Source organism: Myotis nattereri (genome assembly GCF_964212035.1).
Source record: "Myotis nattereri genome assembly, chromosome: 6".
NCBI lineage: Eukaryota > Metazoa > Chordata > Mammalia > Chiroptera > Vespertilionidae > Myotis > Myotis nattereri.
The window spans coordinates 10228624-10250835 of NC_138081.1; the positions used below are offsets into that span (position 1 = coordinate 10228624).

Genomic DNA, 22212 nt, shown 5'->3' on the forward strand with positions numbered 1-22212 from the left:
GACCCACAGTTAAACTGCAGTTTGTTTTTTATTTATGCTTCTTTTCTTTATTAGGCTAGAAGGAAAACTTTAGGCCTTACTTTTAAAAATCTTTTTTTTTTAAATTGACTTTAGAAAGAGGAATTGAGAGGAAGAGAGAGATAGAAACATCAATGGTGAGAGAGAATCATGGGTTGGCTGCCTCCTTTATGCCCCCTACTGGGGATTGAGCCCACAACCTGGGCATGTGCCTTGACCAGGATTTGAACCATTGATCTCCTGGTTCATGGGTCGACACTCTACCACTGAGCCTTACTAGCTGGGCGAGGCCTTACTTTTTTATATTTCTTAGGGTCTAGCAGAATGTCTGGCACATGATAAGGGCTACATAAATGTCTGTATAAAATGCTCCATTTTATCTATTTGTTTATATAAATGCACCATCATTTCTCTCTTTCAGGCCAAGATGGGCTTCAGGGAAGGTGAAGGATTGGGTAAATACAGCCAGGGTCGGAAGGACATCGTTGAGGCCTCTAATCAGAAAGGTCGAAGAGGCTTGGGTCTGACGTTGCAAGGCTTTGAACAGGAGTTGAATGTGGACTGGCGAGATGAGCCCGAGGTAACTGGTGTGGGGAGGAGAAGGCAGAAAGCCACTTGAGTTTTTGGGTGCATGCCTATAAGTTGTCACATTGACACACTAGAAGTCTCCAGAGGCAGTTTGATCAGGGTGGTTAGTGAGGGTTGAACTAGTTTCTTACATGGAATGTTCTGGGGATGTCCAAAATGGAAAACAAGTCTGGGGGAGGGGGAATGATAGGATGTGGATTTGTTTCCTGTTGCTTCGTATAGGACTATCTAAGACCAATGGGTGGAAGATACTGGAAGGCACGGTTTGCCTCCACAAAGAACCTTAATACAGCTTTTCACTAGTGACTAAGATACTTCACAAGGTAGTGAGCCTCCTCTGCTGAAACGGTTCAAGTGGCCGATTGAGGACCCACTTTCCCATTGTATGAGTGATTGGATTAGGTGCCATGTAAGGTCCTTGAACCTCTAAGTAGGTGTTTGTTTATGCCATATGGCTTTTTCATTGTGGATTTAGTCTGCTTACCTACTTGGGTACCTGTTTGTTTTACCCTGAATACCCAAAGAGACTCATTCCTTTTCATGGTACAGATAATGTTGTGATTTTATTTTTATTCATTTATTTATGTCCTACCTTATTCCACAAAGGATTTGAAGTAGGTACAATAAAAGCCCCTAAAAATAATGATGTAATATTACCATTATGGAGTTGAAACTAGAGGAAATAGAAAACAAATGTCTAATCTTCTACATAGTTGCTGTAATTTAGCTTCAGATGTGGTTCTGAGCTCTGGAAAATTGATATTTTATTTGTCTCTCTGATGCTTCAGTTCAGGAAAATCTCCCATCAACCTGTGCATGATAAAAGCCTAATAAGGCTTCAGCGTAAGAAGCTGACAAGCCAAGAGCTAATGGGTTCTGATGTGGTCCTGCTGTGTTGCCTTGTAGTTGGAAGGAGACGAGACCAGCAGAATAGCAGATGAGACAGTGCAGAATAGGGTAAATATTTGTAATTGGGTGCTAGATGTAGGTTTTTACCTCAGAAATTCTTGGTGCTTTCTGTGTCCTCATTTGTGTGAAAACAAGTAAAAAGCCCCAATTCTCTCAGTGGAACAGAATTAGAACTAACTGCTAAACTTGAGATATGAAATTTGCCCATAAAATTTCTGCTTTTAATGGAGACAGGCCATTGAAATTCCTTTTTGAGACAAGGGTGTTCTAATTATCATCTACCATAATTCAGTTTTTCTCTTACAAAAGATGCCGTATCTTTTGGTTAAGAATGTGGCTTAACTGTTAGATGGTGGTCACCTTTTTAAGGCAGATGAGTCTGGGTGGCCTGAGGTGACTCCCGTTCCTAGAGTCACTACAGGAAGGTGCTTAGTGACTTCTGTAGCCAGGATGGAGGGAGAGTGTAAAGTTGGAAGCTTCAGACAAAGTGCACTTTGCAGGTAGCCTTATTATATTTAGACTTCCATGGGGAGATTGAATATTCTTTTTATCTCTATAGGGGTATCCAAAGTATGTATGAGTTGCTTTTTTTAAAAATATATATTTTTATTGATTTCAGAGAGGAAGGGAAAGGGAGAGAAAGATGGAAACATCAATGATAAGAATCATTGACTGGCTGCCTCCTGCACATCCCCTACTGGGGATTGAACCCACAACCTGGGCGTGTGCCCTGACCAGGAATCAAACCGTGACCACCTGGTTCCTAGATCAACGCTCAACTATTGAGCCACACTGGCTGGGCATAAGTTGCTTTTTTTAAAAAAGAGTTTATAATATAAATCACAACCAAGTATGCTTAAAGGTGATGGATTTGACCAAGGAGAGAAGTCATGATTCACTGCCTGATTCATTGACAAAAGGCTTCAGTAATTTTTCTTTTAATCTTTTCTCTGTTGATGGTGGTTGGCTTGCCCTTCAGACCTTGCATTGTGATACCATTTTATGCCTTTCAGAGCATGTAATATTACCTTTAACCATATTGCTTCAATTTGCAATGGTGAGTCTCTTCTCCACTCTTGCTCAGGAGGGAATGTGTAAAGCTGCCATGCAGGTTAGCCACCTGTTAAAGTTTCATAATCCATGTCTCTCTAGCCCAGTGAACGTAGCCCTGGCTGCACATTAGAATCATTTGGGGACTTCTAACAATGCAATTATACCCAGTTCCCACCTCAGATCAACAGAATCATATATTCTGTGGGTAGGCCCCAGGCACCAGAACTTTTTAAAAGGACTGCAGATGACCCTAATGGATAGCAGGGTGAAAACCACTGTTTGGGCTTGATAAGGAAATTATGAGGAAGTAGTTCATTAGAGGTGCTAGTTTCTGCCCTATCTTGAATGAATGGGTGGGAAATCCTATTTATTTTGTAACACTTTGAAAGGCATCAGGAGGTGAGATTCATTGCTTAGTGTCTTCCTGATGTGATTACCTATCAGAGACACGTCTCTTATCCCCACTGCTCTGTATCCCCATTGCCTCTTGGGACAAGGACTATGTCTTTTTTAACTCAGTGTCCATAATGGTATTCATAAAAAATATTGAAACAAATGAAGGATACTTTGAAGGTTTGGGAAGTTTCTAGGGACTGAAACCAGAATTGGACCTGGCCTTCAGAAGTTAAACTTGAGAATTCCAGCTCTCAATTTTCATGTCTAACAGCTCCCTTTGGCCTCAGCTTCCCGGACTCTTTCCACTCTGTCTGAGTCCTTCTTATTGTTTTGGGGAAGCCCTGGTGAGATGGGGCATAGCTCTGAGGGCCTGTCTTACCTGACTTAATTGCCTCTCTTTTGTTTGTAGCCTAGTGCCTGTGAGCAGGTGTCATGGTTCCCAGAATGTACCACCGAAATTCCCGACACTGAGGAAATGAGCGATTGGATGGTTGTGGGAAAGGTAGGATTTCAGGAAAATGTACCCTAAAATTGTTGGCACTTATCTCCTGACTTTTCCTCTTCTTCGAGTTGGTATGTATGTGTTTATACACTAGAGGCCTGGTTCATGAAAATTCCTGCACTGGGGGTGGTCTCTCAGCCTGGCCTGCCCCCTCTCACAGTTCGGGAGCCCTCAGGGGATGTCCTATTGACAGCTTAGGCCCCCTGGGGAGCAGGCCTAAGCCAAAGTCTGGCCTCCTTCTGTGGGAGGCGACTGGGCCGATCAGGGGAAGGCGCCTCCCTGATCACCCTGCTGCTGCTGCCACTGCTGGCTGCCGCAGTGCTTGCCCTTGGTCCTCGCTTCTTAGCACTGGCCCCGCCCCCTGCCCACTGGTGGGTGGGGGGCGATCTGGGGCCAGGCCAGCTGGGGGAGGGTCTGTGGGAGGTTGAGGCACAACAGGTTGCACCCAGTCCAGCCTCTGTGGAGGCGTGGCACCGGGACCAGGCCTGCGCTGCTATCTCTGTGGCTGCCTCTGCGGAAGGGGCAGCACTGGGACCGGAACCGTGTAGCCACCTCTGCGAAAGGAGCTGCGGCCGCTGCCTCTCCTGCGCTGTTGGCCCTCGGCCCTCGCAGCCCTGCGGCTTTGTCTGGAAGGATGTCCGGTCTATCCAGTCTAATTAGCATATTACCCTTTTATTAGTATAGATGTGAAAAATGTGAATCTGACCATTCTGGCAGGAATAAAACTGTGTGTTAAGATGGTGTGTTAATGGCTTTATAGATATGCCCCTGGGACATATGGCAGAGAGGTTTTTTTCCCCTAGTCATTTAGCTTGCAAGACAACACAAAATGCACAACTTTTATCTTCCTCACTGGTTACAGCTGGGCATTGTTCCAGGTAGATGAAAAGACACTGTACCTGTCCTCAGAAAGTAATGAGGGAGTTGTTACAGAGGGAATTTGTCTAATATCCCCTGGAAAATTGTAAGAATAAAGTAGATAGCTACTAAATCAGTGTGGTCTAGAGTAGCAGTCACCAACCTTTTGGACCTCACAGACCACTGATCTAGAGAGTAGTTCTCAAAGTATAGGGGCTCCCAGGGATCTCCAAGACACTTCCAGGGGGTCTACAAAGTTAGTTATTTTTGTAATGATACTGAAAGTTTTTTCACTCTCATTCTTTCACAAAGTGCCCAGTAGAGTTTTCCAGAGCCTATGAGATAATTTCACAACCAACTGAATATAAAGGAGAATCTTGGTGTAGTCTCTTTAAGCCAGCTATTTAGAAAGTTTTTAAAAATACATATATTTATTAATTTCAGAGAGAGATAAAAACATCAATGATGCAACCCCCCCCACCCCCCCCCATTGGAGATTGAACCCATAACCCAGGTATATGCCCCGACCAGGAATTGAACTGTGACCTCCTTGTCAGTGCTCAACCACTGAGCTACACAGGCTTGGCCAAATATTAGGAAATTTGCAAAACTGGAAAACAGTGCCATTTTTCTCACTAAATTATTTTTGGAAATATAGTTATTTTTCATAAAAATGCGTTATTTTTATTAACATTGTTTTTTTATATTCAATTAATATTTTAAAATTTTTTTAGTTTTAATAAACCTCGATGTATATATCTATATGTCTCCCACATAAATAAAAGCTCTTTGAGGTCCTCAGTGGTTTTGAAAAGTGTAAAACCTGAGAACACCAAGCTTGAGCACCGATGGTGTAGAAGTGGCCTCACTCAGACATGATGTTGGACTTGACAGCCACCATCACAGGGTTGCTGGGAGGCTCTCTTGAGCCCTTGTTTTCTGTGGCGCTGCCAGGTCAGTGCCTAGTGTCGTGCATTCATACTCATCACAGAGCAAGAGGCTTACCCGTTGAAAGACAGGCTTCTGTCACTTGGGGTAGTCCCCATCCTTCTGCCTCCATGCCCTAGGGACAGACAGCTTGAATGTCTCCTCCTGTTTGCTTTTCTCAGCCTCGGCATTCATGAGTCTTGTATCCATATGGTGCTCTAGTCAGAGTACCCAAGGGGCTGCTTCGTCTCATAGCCACCTGGGGTTTCGCCAGAGGATTTAGGATTTTCTCACAAGTTCCTGCTCCTCAGAGATTGATGTTTTTTGGCAGGAACTCAAGCCCCTTCGCTACTCATTTGGAACCCTAGTTTCTCCATTCATCCCCCCAAGTGCAGTCACACATGGTCATTACTGACTGTTTTCTTCTCCCTGTAGAGGAAGATGATTATTGAAGATGAAACAGAGTTTTGTGGGGAAGACCTGCTTCACAGCGTGCTGCACTGTAAGGTAAGGCCTGTGGCTAGAGCTGGAGTTGAAAACTGTGTGTAAAGGGCTGTCTGGGCTTTTCCAGTTCTTTGAGTCACTTGTGGGGGCTGAAGTTTAGCTGTTATTTTCCTGGTGGTCCGCTGTGCAGCTTGTACATTTCTCCAAGGTGTCCTTTTTCCTGGTGACTGCTCTGCTTTGTAGTGTTGTGGTGTCCCTGTGGTCAGTAGCCAGGAAAGGATCCACTTAACCTCAGTGGGTTGGTTCATTATAATCCTGGGGGGTTGGCTGATATAATGAAAGGTTTGAAATCATTCTTTAGCATTAGATAGACCTGAATTCAAATCCTAGTTTTGCAACTTTTTTTGCTGTGTGACCTTGGGCCAGTTGCTTTAGGTTCGCTGAGTTGAGTGTCCTCATCTATAAGATAGGGAGAAAATACTTTGTAGGGTTGCTGTGAGAATTAAATGAAATGCTGGGGGGAGGCTCCTAACGTGCTGGATGAGTAGCCTTCCCTTGATACCTTGAGGCCTGAGTTTTGGGCCAGGAAGTGTATTGCTCGGGACAGAAAGAGCCAAGGAAACTGAGGAGGAAATGGGTTGGAGAAGCAGCAAGGCCTCAGAGCTTACTTATTTTTATTGATTTTTAAAAATTGATTTGAGAGAGACAGAAAGAGAGAGAGAGAGAGCGAGCGAGCGCGCGCGATATGGAGAGGAACATTGATTGGCTGCTTCCTGCATGTGCCCTGACCGGGAATTAAACCCGCAACCTTATGGTGTACGGATGACTCTCCAACCAACTGAGCCACCTGGCCTCAGAGCTTACCTTTTTGACAAGCAGAGGGTTGGGAATATCTTTGTAGTGACTGGTGCTCTTGTGAAGTGAGGCTGTTTGTTTTTTTAAATCAGAGAGGAATTTGGAGAAGGGAGCATGGATCCCTACTATGTGGTAGCTGCCATCAGGAGGCCTGGTCTTGGCTTGTTTGCCCTCTCTCAATGAGCCCCTGTCGAGAGAGCCTTGGTATCAGACTCCAGTCCCTTGGGAAGTCGCTGCTGGAGTGGACAAAGAGATTTGCTATGAGGATTAGCAATGCCAGGAGGTGGCCCTGTGCTTAACCATGGCGGTGATTTATTAACCACTGACCATGTGTGAGGGACGTGCTTACATTTATTGTGTACCATTTTACAGGCGATATAGTTGGGGGTCAGAGTGATTGAGCAACTTGTCTAGGGTCACACAGCCGGTCATTTTAGAGCTGGGATACAGCAGGAGCCTTCTCTTTGGACGCTGTTCGTTGGGCTCCTCAGGCTCTGAAGAGCCCTGCCCCTTGCCAGCGGATGATGCTCACCTCGAGGCTCTGATTCTCTCTGGGCAGAGTGTGTTTGATGTCCTGGATGGGGAGGAGATGCGGCGAGCTCGGACCCGCGCCAATCCCTACGAGATGATCCGAGGAGTCTTCTTCCTGAACAGGTTTGCTGACTTTTCCCTCCCCTCCCCTGACATGACCCTCTGCCTTTTCTTTGAACTTCAGCTTTCTGTGTCTGGTACTGAGTTGAGCTCTGTCTGTCTTTGTTGCAGGGCGGCAATGAAGATGGCCAATATGGATTTTGTGTTTGATCGCATTTTTACAAATCCACGGGACTCTTATGGGGTGAGAACAAGTTTCTGCTTCTGAATTCATAGTGTTAAATGGGCTTAAGCTTCATTGGCTCAGAAATTGCCATTTGTGCAATGTAATTATAGCTGCTATGTGTTAGAGTTGCATTTATGTTAGAGATGCATTTTATGTTAGATATTTTGCTTTGAGCTCCTGAGAAAGGGCCCCACAGTGTGTCCCTGTGGTCCTAAGAGTGTCCCAAAAAGCATTGTCTCTAGGGCTGCAGGCCCAAAGGCTCAGCCCCCGATGCTGCAGGTCCTGTTGTGCACTCCCAGAGAAGGTGGCAGGGCTGGAAGCAGTGGAGAAGGGACATTCCTGGGCCAAATCAGCAGCTGTGGCATCTAAAGGCCTGGAGAATAGGGAGATGAGGCCATGAGTTAGAGCATGGGCCCCTACTGCTTTCGGTAAGCATGTATTTATCCAGCCCCTATTTGTGCCAGGCACAGTGCTACGCACTAGGAATATAATTTTGAATGAGATAGATGTGATCCCTTTCCCCATGGCGCTTTTAGGTTCTGGACATTCTGGTGGAGTTGAGAGCTGGTAGGGGTGTAGGGCTGGGATTTTATAAAGCCTTTCTGTGCTCATTGATGTGTGGAGACCAGTTGCCACCAGGGGCTTTAGCCTGCCTTTTTACCATGGATGAGGTAGAGTAGAAGGGTGAGTGTACAGAACTTACAGTGAGTTTATTTCCCAATTTGGAATTGTGACATCATCTGATTTGGGTGGTGTTTCTGTTATGAGAGGAGAGTACTCTGGGAAATAGTTGAGAGTTGAATGACATGTGGGCATCCTATCCTTCCATTGGTCCATTTAAAATCAGCATGTCATGGCTGTGTTGTTCAGTGAGGCCGGCAGGGAGTGTACCACTTACATTGCAGGAGTTGTCACTTAAATACACGCCTTCTTTGGGTCTCAGCTGCCTCATCTCTGAAATTAGCCCTGCTAACCTGCAAGAGGGCCAGGGTAGGACCAAATGGCTCTTAAGAGTTGTGCCAGCCCTACCCGGTTTGGCTCAGTGGGTAGAGCATCGGTCTGCGGACTAAGGGGTCCCAGGTTCGATTCCGGTCAAGGGCATGTACCTTGGTTGCAGGCACATCCCCAGTAGGGGGTATACAGGAGGCAGCTGATCGGTGTTTCTCTCTCATTGATGTTTCTATCACTCTCCCTTTCTCTCTGTAAAAAAATCAGTAAAATATATATTTTTTAAAAAAGAGTTGTTCCAGCTCTCAGATCTGTGAGTTCTGATGTGGCCACTTTCCCTTCCTGCCTCTTGGAACAAGCTTTGTGTGGGATCATACTTATCAGGCTTTGGCCCTTCTCAAGAAATGGTAAAGCAAGATGATTTTCTACTCTGCTGCATCTCATTTCTCTGAACACAGACCCTCCATGATGACAGAGAAAAAATAAAGGAAATTTCATTTTAGCGTTACTGTCAGGGTTTCAAAGCATTTTTACCCAGTTCTAGAAAGTTAGTTCTCTTTGCCTGTTTCTGCTTCACTCACCCTCCTTCCATTAGGCCTTCTGACTATCCAGTCACCGAAAAAATTTCCTTTCCAAGTTCTTAATGTTTCAGCTCCACCTGCATCACTGCTTTCTCTGCTGGCAAAACTGGCATTTAGACCCCTCCAGCCTTTAGTCATTTCTCTCTCCCCTGTCTCCCTCCCCATTTCCTAGTACCAGCAGGCAGCACAAAGGGGCTCTTGGAATTAGTATCTTGAGAAAATTAGGTTGATATAATGTTGATTTAATTTTCTGAGTTCCAAATGATTTTAAACCCCTGCCTAGCAGAAGAGCTCTGTCAAGTTGATGGGAAGTCACAGCATCATTTGGGGCTTTTGAATGAAAACGCCTCCAGCAGCTAGTGTCTGGTTGTTGTCTTTTGCTGTCAGGCAAATGAAGAAGGCACCAGGTTGTACCATTCGGTGGAGGGTGGAGATGTTAGTTACATAGGAAAAGGCAGCCGAGTCTGTAACGCTTGAGGCAGCTTCTTGACCTGAATTGATTGTTAGTGGCCATGGAGAATTCCCCTTTCTGAGGCGTTTCTCTGCATTCCACTGTAAAAGGTGATTTCTCCAGCCTCTAGAGTTTTCTTCTCTCTTTGGCTCTCTGTTTTCCCCTGAGGACCAGAGTGACAGCCAAGGCCAGCAGGCTTAGCATGCTTTTCAGGTGAGCAGAAATGTGCTAGAGCAGCTCCCAGGAGAGATGGGAGTGGCTGAAGCTCTGGGCACACACCAGGTTTGCTAGGGTCTCTGGCTCTTGGATTAGGCTGGCTGTAGAATACGAGCGTGGATGCAGAACTTGAAGCTTGGGGTGGGGTGGCTAGGTTAGAGGTAGAAAGTGGGAGGGGAACACGACTCAGGTTTTCCCATGTGCTTCTGGTTCTTCAGGTTGTGGTAAAAGTTGAAAAGAGACTAGGGTAGGGAAATCAAGAAATTGTAAGCAAGAATTGGAAGAGACTAGGGAAAGAAGGGAATTTAGATTCTTTGGGTATCTAGAAGTCTTATTATAAACCATTAGAGGTCCGGTGCATGAAATTCGTGCACTGGGGGCCCGGGGGGTGATATCTAAGCCTGGGCTGCGTCCTCTCCCAGTCCGGGAGCCCTCAAGGGATGTCCGACTACCGCGGAGGCGGGAGAGGTTCCCGCCACCGCTGCTGTGCTCCCCAGCTGTAAGCCTGGCTTCAGGCTGAGCATCTGTCCCCTGGTGGTCAGTGCGTATCATAGCAACTGGTCATTCCACCTTTCGGTCAATTTGCATATTAGCCTTTTATTATATAGGACTAGAGGCCTGGTGCACGAAATTTGTGCACAGCGGGGGCGGGGCTTCCCTCAGCCCAGCCTGCACCCTCTCCAATCCGGGACCTCTTGGGGGCTGTCTGACTGCTGGTTTAGGCCCGATCGATCCTGGGGATCAGGCCTAAACTGGCAGTTGGACATCCCTCTCACATTCCAGGACAGCTGGCTCCTAACTGCTCGCCTGCCTGCCTGGTCGCCCCTTACTGGCCCCCCTGCCAGCCCGATCACCCCTAACCACCTCTACCTGCCAACCTGATCGCCCCTAACTGCCCCTCCTCCCCCCCGCTGGCCTGGTCGCTCCCAACTGTCCCCCCCACCAACCTGGTCTCCCCCAAATGCCCCCCCCTTTTGCATGGTTGCTCCTAATTGCCCCCCCCCCCACCAGCATGGTCCTCCCTTACTGGCCACCCCCCCTCCCCCAGCCTGGTTACCCCTAACTGCTACCCCGTCAGCCTGGTTGCCCCTTACTGTCCCCCCTGCCGGCCTGGTCGCCCCACACAGCCTGCTGTTTAGTCATTTGGTCATCCCTTACTAACCTCCCTGCTGGCCTAGTCGCCCCATGCAGCCTGCTGTTCAGTCGTTTGGTTGTCCCTCACTAACCCCTCTGCCAGCCTGGTCACCCCACTCAGCCTGTTCGGTCCTCCATTTGGTTATTTCGGATGTGACGGCCCCTGGCTCTTATATATATCTATCTATCTTTATGTTAGGAATTTGTGTGCCTGGGGATATTGTTGAAGTAAGAAAACATGTTTTGAAGTGTAACAAGAGACAAAAACTGAATGTAGATCCTTAAGTTTCTGTGCTGTCTTAGAGGAAATTAGCATGTACAAAGTGCCCACTGAGGCATTGGGAAGAGAAAAAGATGGAAAAGGACAAAGTTCTGACTCCATGATAGTTGATCTAGCTGAATTGATAACTTAGGTTTGTTTAGTATTTTACAGTTTATAAGGTTTTTGATGGGTGGTAATTTATTTAACCCTGCAACGCTCTTAGGAAATAACCTACAGCCCTGGCCTGGTGGCTCAGTTAGTTGGAGCATCGTCCCATACACCAAAAGGTTGCGGATTTGATTCCTAGTCAGGGCACATACCTACGTTGCGGGTTCAATCTCCAATTAGGACATGTACAGTAGGCAGCCGGTCAGTGTTTCTTTCATCTGTGTTTCTCTCTTTCTCGCTCTCTTTCTCAAATCAATAAAAACATCCTTGGATGAGGATTAAAAAAAAAGAGAGAAATAACCCATATTAGTTCCAGTTTATAGTTGAGGAAGCTTGAGCTTAAAGACATAAATTGTGTGCTTGCCATTGACTGCACAGCCAGTAGGTGGAAGAGGTGAGAACCCCAGCTGTCCTTTCTATGGAAAGATCTGGCTGTGGCCTGTGAGGGCCACATGTCTTGAAATCACAAAATGAGATCATATTTATGTCCTCGTTAAAGGTGAGATGCTTTTATTGATTCATTCCTCTTCCTTCCCCTAGTTTTCCTTTGGGCCAGTGGCTCATTGGAGAGGCTGGAGCCTGGGCTGGGGGCTGGGGCAACACCCCGCAGTGAGGAACCTTAGTTTCCCATTTTCCATCCTTGCAGGCCTTCAGCTTGTGACCCCTGCCTCATTACTACCTCGCTGTCAGGAAAGTGCTAAAATAATGTTCTTGGCAAATGCCATTTGGCCTTTTTTTGTGTGCAAATAAATAAAATCCAAATATATAAACAATTGATAGCTCAGGAACAAAGAATGCTGGGGTAGAGTGGTGGGGGAGGAGAGAAAGAATTGATGCATCCCAGCATGCCTGCCTGGGCTTGTGACAATGTTTATTTTTAGCTCAAGCTATTTTTTCCAAAAACTTTTTTTCACTGTTTTGATAAAGCTAGATAGCCATCCTCAGAGGGAAGGCCCTTGTCACCTAGAAATGGACTGGGTTGTGCACATTAGTTTTCCATTTCTCTCTTATAACTTTTCCCTAAAGCTTTCTGGTCTGGATCTAGCAGTTGCAGAGCTCTGGACAAGCACCCAGCCATGGCAGCTTGTAGCGAGCAAAGGCTGAGCCGCCTGAGCCCCTCCCTGCTGATGGTCATCAGTGTCCTCCTGCCACCCACTCTAGAGTTCAGCCTCTTGTCACTGGTATAGATGGTACCTCCTCTCTGCTGTGGAGGGTCTGGGCAAGTAAAATTCACCATCTAGGGCCCAGGTGTCTAAAAGGAAGTGTAAACACACAATACAGGTCCATGCTTCGTTCAGCATGAATTTTATTTATTTATTTTCTTAATATATTTTTATTGATTTCAGGGAGTAAGGGAGAGGGAGAGAGAGATAGAAACATCAATGATGAGAGAGAATCATTGATTGGCTGCCTCCTCCATGCCCCCAACTGGGGATAGAGCCCACAACCTGGGACCCTTCAGTCCGTAGGCCAACACTCTATCCACTCACTGAAACCAGCTAGGGCTCAGGATGAATTTTATATTAATAAGAGTTAAAGCTACTCAGGTGGCCAAAATTATAATCCAATACAAATTCAAATGATTATTGTAATATAGTTATTCCTGAGGTGGGTGGGTGCTCCGAGGGCTGCCTGGAAGCTGCACTCTGGTGTCTCCTTTTCTCTCTTTTGTCAACTCCCAGCTGTGCACTGTCCCAGGCCTCTGGCTAGCAGAGAGGCAAAGGCAGGAGAAGAAAGGGATGTAGAGAAGGAGAAAGGGGTGTATACTAAATGCACTGTGGTATTTTGCATTGGATCCTGGAACAGAACAAGGACTCTAGTGAAATCGGCATCCTGCCTGGAGCTTAGTGAATAGCAGTGTACGTGTTGGCTTCTTAGTTTTGACAATGTAAGGTATTAGAAAAACTGGAAACTGGGTGAAGGGTATATGAGAATTCTGTCTTTGCAACTTTTCTGTAAATCTAAAAATATTCCAAAATAAAAAGTTAATTGTAAAAAAGGGAGTGCCGAGGAGGATGGGGAGGGAGCAGGGAAGTGGACATGGTGGTCTGGAGAGATGGGCACTGTGGCTGAGATGGGGGGCGGCAGGGCTCCCCACGCTGGGTTGGACAGGAAGACCTGAGTCTAGCAGTCAGGCTGACTGGACTCTGATTAGCTTTGTTGCAGATGGCTGGGAGCAGCACGCTTTGTGACTTTTCCCCCTGTCTGTAATGGGGGGATGTAGCGTCTATTCTGCTCAAGGACTCGTGTAAGGCAGGATATGGTGAAGATGATGAGAAACAAAAAGTGCACACCCAGGTGCCCATTAAGATGTTTTCATTAGGAGTCTGAGCTAGGCCTGGTGGTGTGCAAGGCATCCGGGTATTTTGGGGTGGGGTGATGGTCCCAGACACACTTGCTGGGTGTGTGGCCTGGCGGGGACTCTGCGTTGTGCTTGGGGAAGGGCTGATTTCACTCCCCGCCTTCTCCTTCCTGCCATTGAGCCATCTTTTTCCCCTTCTCCTGTCCTCCCCTGGCCTTTGCAGAGACCACTGGTGAAGGACCGGGAAGCAGAGCTTCTGTACTTTGCTGACGTCTGTGCAGGCCCCGGTGGCTTCTCGGAGTATGTGCTGTGGAGGAAGAAGTGGCACGCGAAGGGCTTTGGCATGACTCTGAAGGGCCCGAATGACTTTAAGCTGGAGGACTTCTACTCGGCCTCCAGTGAACTCTTTGAACCTTATTACGGTAGGGACACAGAGGAGGGCACTCGGGACTATGGGACAGCCCTCTGTGGAGACGTAGGTCAGAAGCAGCTATTATCCACTTGCCATGTTTTCTTTCCCAGGTCTCCCAGTCCATGTCATGAAGATCTTGGTTCCCCCTAGTCTGTCCCTTTGTGCCTAGGCCTGTGGGGTACAGGTTACACTTGCATCCAGGCCATATGCATTCCTCCTTTCTTCTCTGATGACAGGAGATAATGAAATTGCCTGATCTCTGGCCGAGAACTGTCAGGGTCATTGACATACCAGCCTTGTGTGGGGGTGTGAAAAGTACTGATAACAGACAGCTCAGCTGCCCTTCAGCAGTCCCCTCACCCACCCTAGCTTGATTGTTGTGATTGGCACCAGATCCCAAGTCCTTTTTTAACAGTCCTTAGTAAAAGGACAATATTGGGCCCTGGCCTGTGTTGCTAAATGGTTAGAGCATCGACCTGCGGACCAAAGGGTCTTGGGTTCGATTCCCAGTCAAGGGGACGTACCTGGGTTGCAGGTTCAATCACCGGCCCTGGTTGGGGCGCATGCAGGAGGCAACCAATTGAATGTGTGTCTCTCTTGACCATGTTTCTCTCCCCCACTCCTTCCCACTCTCTGAAAATCAATGGGAAAAGATACCTTCAGGTGAGGATTAGCCAAAATAAAGTCAAAATTGGTTCTGAAATGTAGGTGCTTTAAACACAACTTTGGGCTTGAGGAGGAAGGCTCTCTGTTCAGTTGATGACTTTTGGCTGGTTAACTCCTTGTCATCTCTGCTTTATTCCATACAGCAGGGCCCCGTGTCTGCCTCCTGTCCATCACTGTAAGGCAGCTTTGCAGGGGGGTCCTGCGGGGAGCTGCTCCTCACAGGGGCTTTTCTCCTGGAACTCAAGGCCCACTTGGTACCTTTTTCACAGCCGCAGAGAGCTCATGTCCCTGCTCTTGGAATGCACAGTCCCGATGAGGTTAATTGGATCTTGTGTCCTACAGGCGAGGGTGGGATCGATGGAGATGGAGACATCACCCGCCCAGAGAACATCACTGCTTTTCGGAATTTTGTCCTGGATAACACAGATCGAAAGGGTGTCCACTTCCTGATGGCCGATGGGGTAGGTGACCGTTTTCCAAAGGCTGTGCTTTAGGGGTTTGTCTCCTTAGAGGCTTGAGAATTGCATTTGTTTTGTTTTATTCGCCTTTTAACTGCCCTTGGAGGTGCTAGCTCACTGTTCAGGTAGTAGGGGATTTATGATGTAAGTTTTATTTTTTTGTACATATTTTCAATGACGACTTTGCCAAGGCGGGATGTTTACATGGAGGAGGTGGCCCTTCTCAGCTCATTTCTTCAAAGGGTCTCGGTCGGCTGTGAGACACAGCAAAGGAGACGAACTACGCAGAACTAACTGGGAAGCACATTTCCATCATTTGTCACCTGGGCGCTGCTCCTGGCAGAGGCCTGGGGATGGGCGATAGATGACCACATTAACAAAGGCAGCAGCTCGGGGGACCCACTGGAGGCTGCCAGTGGCTGGGCTAAAGTGAATATTCAAGGAGCCTTGTTCCTTGGGCAGCTGCTGGAGGCACTGAGGGGAGCCCACTGCAGCGTTCCCACCTAGTGGGTGACGTGGCAGATAGTCTTTCCTGAGTGAGCCACCGCTTGGCCTAGAGGAAGGACAGAGAATGTGGCAGTTGCTCCAGGGTCACATGGCTAGAGTTGAGAGAAAGCTCTGGAGCAAGTTGGGTGGCCTTTCAAGTATTGGCTGTGTGAAGGTGAAGGAATGTGCAGGATGTCAGCATAGAGTCTGAAAGCATTGTGCACAGCAGGGAACAACATAGACAGGCTGGGGCGGGGGCGGGGAGGTGGGGGGCTGCTCCGGGTGAGCAGCTGCAGGGGTCTGATAGTGTGTGGGAGGCAGCTGTTGCACTCTGGCAGCTAGAGGGGCAACTCAGGGATTGTCTTTCTGCTTTGGCACTGTAGGCTGGTGACCTGGGCTGGGTTTTTATGTGTTTTCTTTTTTTTATTTATCCCATAAACAGGCATGCATTTTGAGGAGCATCTATAAATTTGGAATACATTGCTCAACATTTTTTATTTTGGGTCACTTAGCTATTACCTTCCTAGGACTGAGTCAGGGAGACCTGGCCTTGCTGGGGCCAACTTCACAGATGACAGCCTCATTTACTTATTATTATTATTATTATTATTATTATTATGGTAAAAAACACCTAACTTAGATTGAACAGCTCAGCCATTCTTAAGTGTACAGTTCAGTAGGGTTAAATAAATTAACATTGTCCTGAAACAGATATTCAGAGTGTTTTCATTTTGCAGAATTGAAACTGTGCCCATTTAAAGATCTGCCCTATCCCAGGCCCCCAGCCCCTGGCCTCCTTTCCTTGCTCTGAGCTTGGCTCTCTGCTCCCTGCTGGGCTCTCACAGGGAGGGAAACCACTCCAGGAATAGCAAAGTACTTGCATTCTTTAAACAAACACCCTGGCCAGAGATCCTGCCAGCTAGAAGTAGAGGCTTCATGGTCTTGGGACAGGAGAATGGGTTTTGTAAGAAAATCCTTCATCAGCAGAGAAAGAGAGGTCACTGTCTGTCAGAGTTTTGCTGACTTTTCTCCTGTCACCAAAAGGGCCTGTCCAGCGGTCAGTACAGAGGCTGAGTGAGCCCAGGCAGAGCATTCATGCCGTACGTGCTTCCCAGGCCTCGTCAGACTCACCGAGCTTTCCGTTTCCTGTCCTGCAGTTGGCCTGTGACTAGCCAGTGTTTTGCCTTTGTTCTGTCTTACTCTTCCCTTGGATTCTTAAACGAGTTTTATAATTTTTTGGACCATCTTCTTGGAAAAGTAGAGTTGGTTCCACCCCCTGGAAATGGCACTGGTCCAGTCGTCAGGCCTGGGTCCTATTTGCAATGAGCCATGTGACCGGGCCAAAGTAATTCAAATGCCGAGCTGTGTCTCTATCAGTCAGGGGGTGGAGAGCAATGAAAACACTTGAAGAAATCATGAAGATGAGGTAGGGATGCCTTTCAGTCTTCATCACTCTGGTTCCCACCCCGATCCTTGTGCTCCATTTCAGGGCTTCTCCGTGGAGGGCCAGGAGAACCTGCAGGAGATCCTCAGCAAGCAGCTGCTGCTCTGCCAGTTCCTCATGGCGCTTTCTGTTGTCCGGACAGGTGACACTCCTCTGCTGTCTCCCCACCCCGGGACCCACTAGAGGCCCTGCTGGATAAGAGCATGCATAAGAGTTGGCTTGGAAGTTAAAAAAAAGTTCTATGTCAGGTGACAGGTAGCTGAATGAGGAATTTAGGGAAGAAAGTGCTATAGAATCCTCCAAGTCCCCTTTAAAGCTCAGTCTCCCCCTTAAGTTGCCTCTGACTTTCAATGGACCCAGGTTCCAAGTCCCTGACTTGGTCATATTTACTCCCTGAGATTACCTCACCCACCTCCTGGACTAGAACCACTGACTGCTCTTGTTGTTTCCTCTGTAATCCAGGAGGTCACTTCATCTGTAAAACCTTCGACCTGTTCACACCATTCAGCGTGGGGCTTATCTACCTGCTGTACTGCTGCTTTGAACGAGTATGTCTCTTTAAGCCGATTACCAGCCGTCCTGCCAACTCAGAGAGGTGAGGTTTTCCTCTCCATTTTCATCAGACTAGTTGGCTAAATGTCAGAACACAAGACCTGGTACATCTCTCTGGCATGGCCACTCAAGCTACATTAAAAACCTTGGCTTTAAAGAAGTGATTAGAGTCAAGGGCGGTCAGGATTTGGATCTTACCGGCCCTGTGATATGCCAGTCAGCCTCTGCCTCCTTCTCCACAGCCTGTTCACCAACCTTATGTGGGGGATCCTTGGCTTGCCCAGGAGGGAGAAGGTGGTCAGTAGAAGGAAACCTGGAGAGACATGGGTTGGGTCAGGGCAGGGGGGTCACCAGTCAGGAGCTCTGTTGGCATCCCAGGTGGGACACAGTGCCCATGCACAATATGAGAGATGTGGCCAATCTGAATTGTTGGTGGCTTGTTAAACATCAATTAGAGTCTAATGGATGAGTCTGTTAAGTTCGACCCCTCCAGCCTGGCAGAGGGCAGTTGGGAACCACTGTCGTAAAGAGTAGGAAATACAGCCCAACAGAAAAAGGAAGAACTTGAGGTGAACTTGTGCAGCACAGAGTCTGTGCTGTTCTTTGTGCAATAGACTTAAGGCTGTTGAGCTTCATGACTCAGCAAGGGGCTTGGAGAGGAGGAAGATTGGCAGGGAGGCGCCTGCTCAGTGGAGTGACAGGGTTTCTCCTGCCAGGTATGTGGTGTGCAAGGGCCTGAAGGTGGGCATAGATGACGTGCGCGAGTACCTCTTCTCAGTCAATATTAAACTCAACCAGCTGCGGAACACCGACTCCGATGTCAGCCTTGTGGTTCCCTTGGAGGTGATCAAGGGAGACCATGAATTTACCGACTACATGATACGGTCCAATGAAAGGTAAGCAAACCAGGTGTTTTTTGCTGGTACCACCAGGAAGATCAGAGAATGAAGGACTAAAATGATTGGCTCTTGGTATCATGTGTCAACCCTGAAAAATGGGTAACTGGGATTGGTCTGCTTGTTCTAGGGCTCCCTAGGACTTAAGAATACCTTGGGGACCCTCATCCTGCTCCCGTGCCCTGTCAAAAGGGTGGCTGGTGGGAGCCTGGCTGCCATAGCCATGCCCATGGGAGCCTGATGGTATGGTAGTGAAATCTAACAGCTCTGTGTCCCTGAGGCAGCAGTAATTTCCCTTTAATTGCTTCTGTTTGTAAAAGGCCATCATGGTTACTGCCTTGTTGGAGGCAAGAGGAGGCTGGAACGTAAGATACAACATGCTTTGGAGGTTCTGGTACCAAAGTTTTTGCCAGTTCATGAGTTCCCCAGATGGGTGATCTGAATGCTGGTGTTTTTTGTTTTTAACCTTGTTTAATTATTTTCCTCCATCTCACTAGTGGTAATACTGTAAAGTTGTGACAGTTGGCTCAGTTTTCTAGGTGGCAAGCATTAGAAAAAAGTTTTTTGAAGTAGCTTGGAGAGTTATATAGCAGCAATGAGTCAGTAGTAGTTTCTTCGGGGGAGGGCAAATAGGGTAATTTTATCCATTTATCTGTTAATGGACATTTAGATTGTTTCCACATCTTGGCTGTTGTGAATATTGCTATGGTGAACATGGGGTGCTGATACCTTTTCAGTATCCTGGTTTCAATTCTTTTGGAGAAATACCAAAAGTGGAATTGCTGGATCCTAATGGTAATTCTGTTCTTTTCTTGCCTCATTGCACTTACTGGCTCCTCCAGTATGATGATGAAGTGATGAGAACAAATATCCTACCCTTGTTCTTGATTTTAAGTGTAAAATGTTTAACCATTAAGTATGATGTTAGCTTAGGTTTTTTGTAGTTGCCTTTGATCAGATTGTCCAAGTTTTCTTCTATTCTTTGTCTGTTGAAGTTTTTATCATGAATAGATGTTTGTCAGATATTTTTATGTATCTGTAGAAATTATTTTTTTCTTTCATTTACAGTGAATTACATTGGTGATTTTCAGATGGCAAACAAATGTTGCATTTATTTTATTTTATTTTTAAAACATATTCTTATTAATTTCAGAGAGGAAAGGAGAGAGGGAGAGAGATGGAAGCATCAATGATGAGAGAGAATCATTGATCAGCTGCCTCCTGCACGCCCCACACTGGGGATCGAGCCCACAACCCGAGCAAATGGCCTGACTGGGAATCGAACCATGACTTCCTGCTTCATAGGTTGACGCTTAACCACTGAGCCATGCTGGCCGCACCAATTCTTGCATTTTTGCATAAACTCGAGTTAGTCATATAATGCTACATTTGATTTACTAATTTTTTTATTAATGATTTTTGTGTCTATGTTTATAAAGGATATCAGTCTCTAAATCTGTATTCTTTTGACGTTCTTAAGTGGTTTAAATATATATGTATATTTAAATGAAATAAATTTCTCTTTATACTATTATTAATAGTATAAATGTATATTTATGTATATATTAATACATAAATATATTAAAAGAAAGAGTCTAAAATCAAAGTAGCTAGAAAAAGAAGAGCAAAATAAGCCCCAAAAGTAAGAAGAATAAAGGAATTAATAATTTTCTTTTATTCTATTTAATTAATCACTTATGTATAGCATTTAAATGTAACCATATTAAAATTTCTTTTAAGGACTGCTTAGCTCCCACATTTTGGTATGATATCTTTTTTCATCATTGTACAGTTCAAAATATTTTTAAAATTTCCCTTGTTATTTGATATATGGATTATGAGATACGTGAAATTTAATATCTATAGATATTTTGGGATTTCCAAGATACCTATTAGATTTTGTCCCATTGTACTCAGAATATACTCAATATGGTTTTCATCCTTTGAAATTTATTGAGGCTTTTTTTATGGCCTATCATATTATCTGTCTTGGTGAATATTCCATCTGCTGTTGTTGAGTATAGTGTTTTTTGAATGTTAATTTGGTCAAGTTGGTTCATAGTGATTTTCAAATCTTCTACATCTTAAACTGATATTTCACTTCTTATTCTGTCAGTAGCTTAAAGAGGGCTGTTAAAGTCTTCAGTTATGATTGTTCAATTATGATTTGTCTATTTCTTTTTTAAAAAATATATATTTTATGGATTTTTTTACAGAGAGGAAGGGAGAGGGAGAGGAATAGAGAGTTAGAAACATCGATAAGAGAGAAACATCGTTTTGGCTGCCTCTTGCACACTCCCTATTGGGGATGTGCCTGCAACCAAGGTACATGCCCTTGACTGGAATCGAACCTGGGGACCCTTCAGTCCGCAGGCTGACGCTCTATCCACTGAGCCAAACCGGTTAGGGCTGATTTGTCTATTTCTTTAGTTTTGCTAGTTTTTGCTTCATATATTTGGGATCTTTGTTATTAGTAGGCACATGCACACTTAAGATTATTCTGTCTTAATAAATTAACCTCTTGTCGTTATGAAATGTCCTTCTTTATTTGTAGTATACTCTTTGTTTTGAAGTCTACTTTGTGATATCAGTAGAGCCACATCAGCTTTCTTTTGCTCAGTATTTACATGGTTCATCTTTTTATGTTCTTTTCTTTTCAGCTTGTCTTTGTGTTTGTAAATAACATATGGTTGAGTCTTACCTTTTTGTCCATTGTGACAGTTTCTACCTTTTAAAGGGTGTTTAATGCATTTCAGGGACAGTAGTCATTGCTTTGTTTGGGTTTAAACCCTCTGTCTTGGTTGTTTGATTCCTGTTTATCCTGCCTTTTACTTGTTTCTCTGTTCCTTCCTTCCTTTTTGGGGGAGTGAATTCAGTATTTTTTTTGTAGTAATTCTTTTTATCTCCTTGGATTTTTTCTTTTTATGCCTTTTGTGTGTAATGTTTTAGTTGTTAACTCTAGAGATCACAGTGTGCATCTTTAATTTATCATAGTTTATCTTCAAAAAGTATTCTGCTTCATGAACAATGTAAAAACCATACCACAGTAAACATGCATTTACAGTTTTCCTTCCTTTGTGCTTTGGTTTTATAGAAAACCATATTTTACATTGCCATTATTTTTTTAAACAGTATATAATCTTTTAAAGAGATTTAAAGATAACACGGCTCTTATATTTGTACATCTAATTATTTTTAAAGGTTCCTTGATATTTACTAACATATTTACCCATTCTGGTGTTCTTCATTCCTTCCTGCAGAACCAGGTTTCTATTTGGAATCGTTTTTTTTCACCCTAAAGAAGTTCTTTCAGTCTATTTTTTTTTTGTATTGTTGTTATTAATCCTCACCCGCAGATATTTTTCCATTTATTTTTTAGAGAGTGGAAGAGAGAGAGAAAGACAGAGAGAAACATCAGTGTGAGAGAAACACATCGATTGGTTGTCTCCTGCATGCGCCCCGACCAGGTCCCAGGCCGGGCTGGAGAGGAGCCTTTTAGTCTGTTTTTGTAGAATGGGTCTGCTGGAGACTAATTCCTTCAGCTTTTGTCTTTTGATGTTTGATTTCCCTTTCACTTTTTGAGGATATTTTCATTAGATACAGATTTCAAAGTTGGCAATGTTTCCCCCCCAGCGCTTTAAAGATACTGTTCTCTGCTTTCCTTGTCTTCTGATGAGAAGTCAGCCATTTTTCTTACCATTGTGTGCCTGTATGTCAGTGTCCGTTCTCTTCTGATCGCATTCAGGATGAACTTTGTTTCGAGCATGTTGACCATGATGGGATTATATGTGTTGTGTGCGTTTTGTATGGATTCTGCTTAGGGTTTTTACCTTGAGTCTAAAGATTGATTTCTTTATCAATTTGGAGAA

The 22212-nt window shown here is 45.4% G+C and overlaps 1 protein-coding gene across 3 annotated transcripts in view; it reads left to right on the top strand.

Annotated features, from left to right (window-relative positions):
- The window catches only part of CMTR1 (cap methyltransferase 1), a gene marked incomplete at its 5' end in the record, with an annotated part of 64044 nt that overhangs the window by 30269 nt on the left and 11563 nt on the right, over positions 1–22212 (top strand). For all 3 annotated transcript variants that reach the window (XR_013996177.1, XM_081094477.1, XM_081094476.1), the window contains 10 exons: positions 440–598; positions 3374–3466; positions 5687–5758; positions 7110–7204; positions 7313–7385; positions 13653–13851; positions 14850–14968; positions 16941–17037; positions 17358–17490; positions 18164–18343. Coding sequence is in view for 2 of the 3 variants with exons in the window: in XM_081094477.1 (XP_080950603.1) it covers positions 440–598; positions 3374–3466; positions 5687–5758; positions 7110–7204; positions 7313–7385; positions 13653–13851; positions 14850–14968; positions 16941–17037; positions 17358–17490; positions 18164–18343 (1220 nt within the window). The remainder of the gene's footprint in view (positions 1–439; positions 599–3373; positions 3467–5686; positions 5759–7109; positions 7205–7312; positions 7386–13652; positions 13852–14849; positions 14969–16940; positions 17038–17357; positions 17491–18163; positions 18344–22212) is intronic.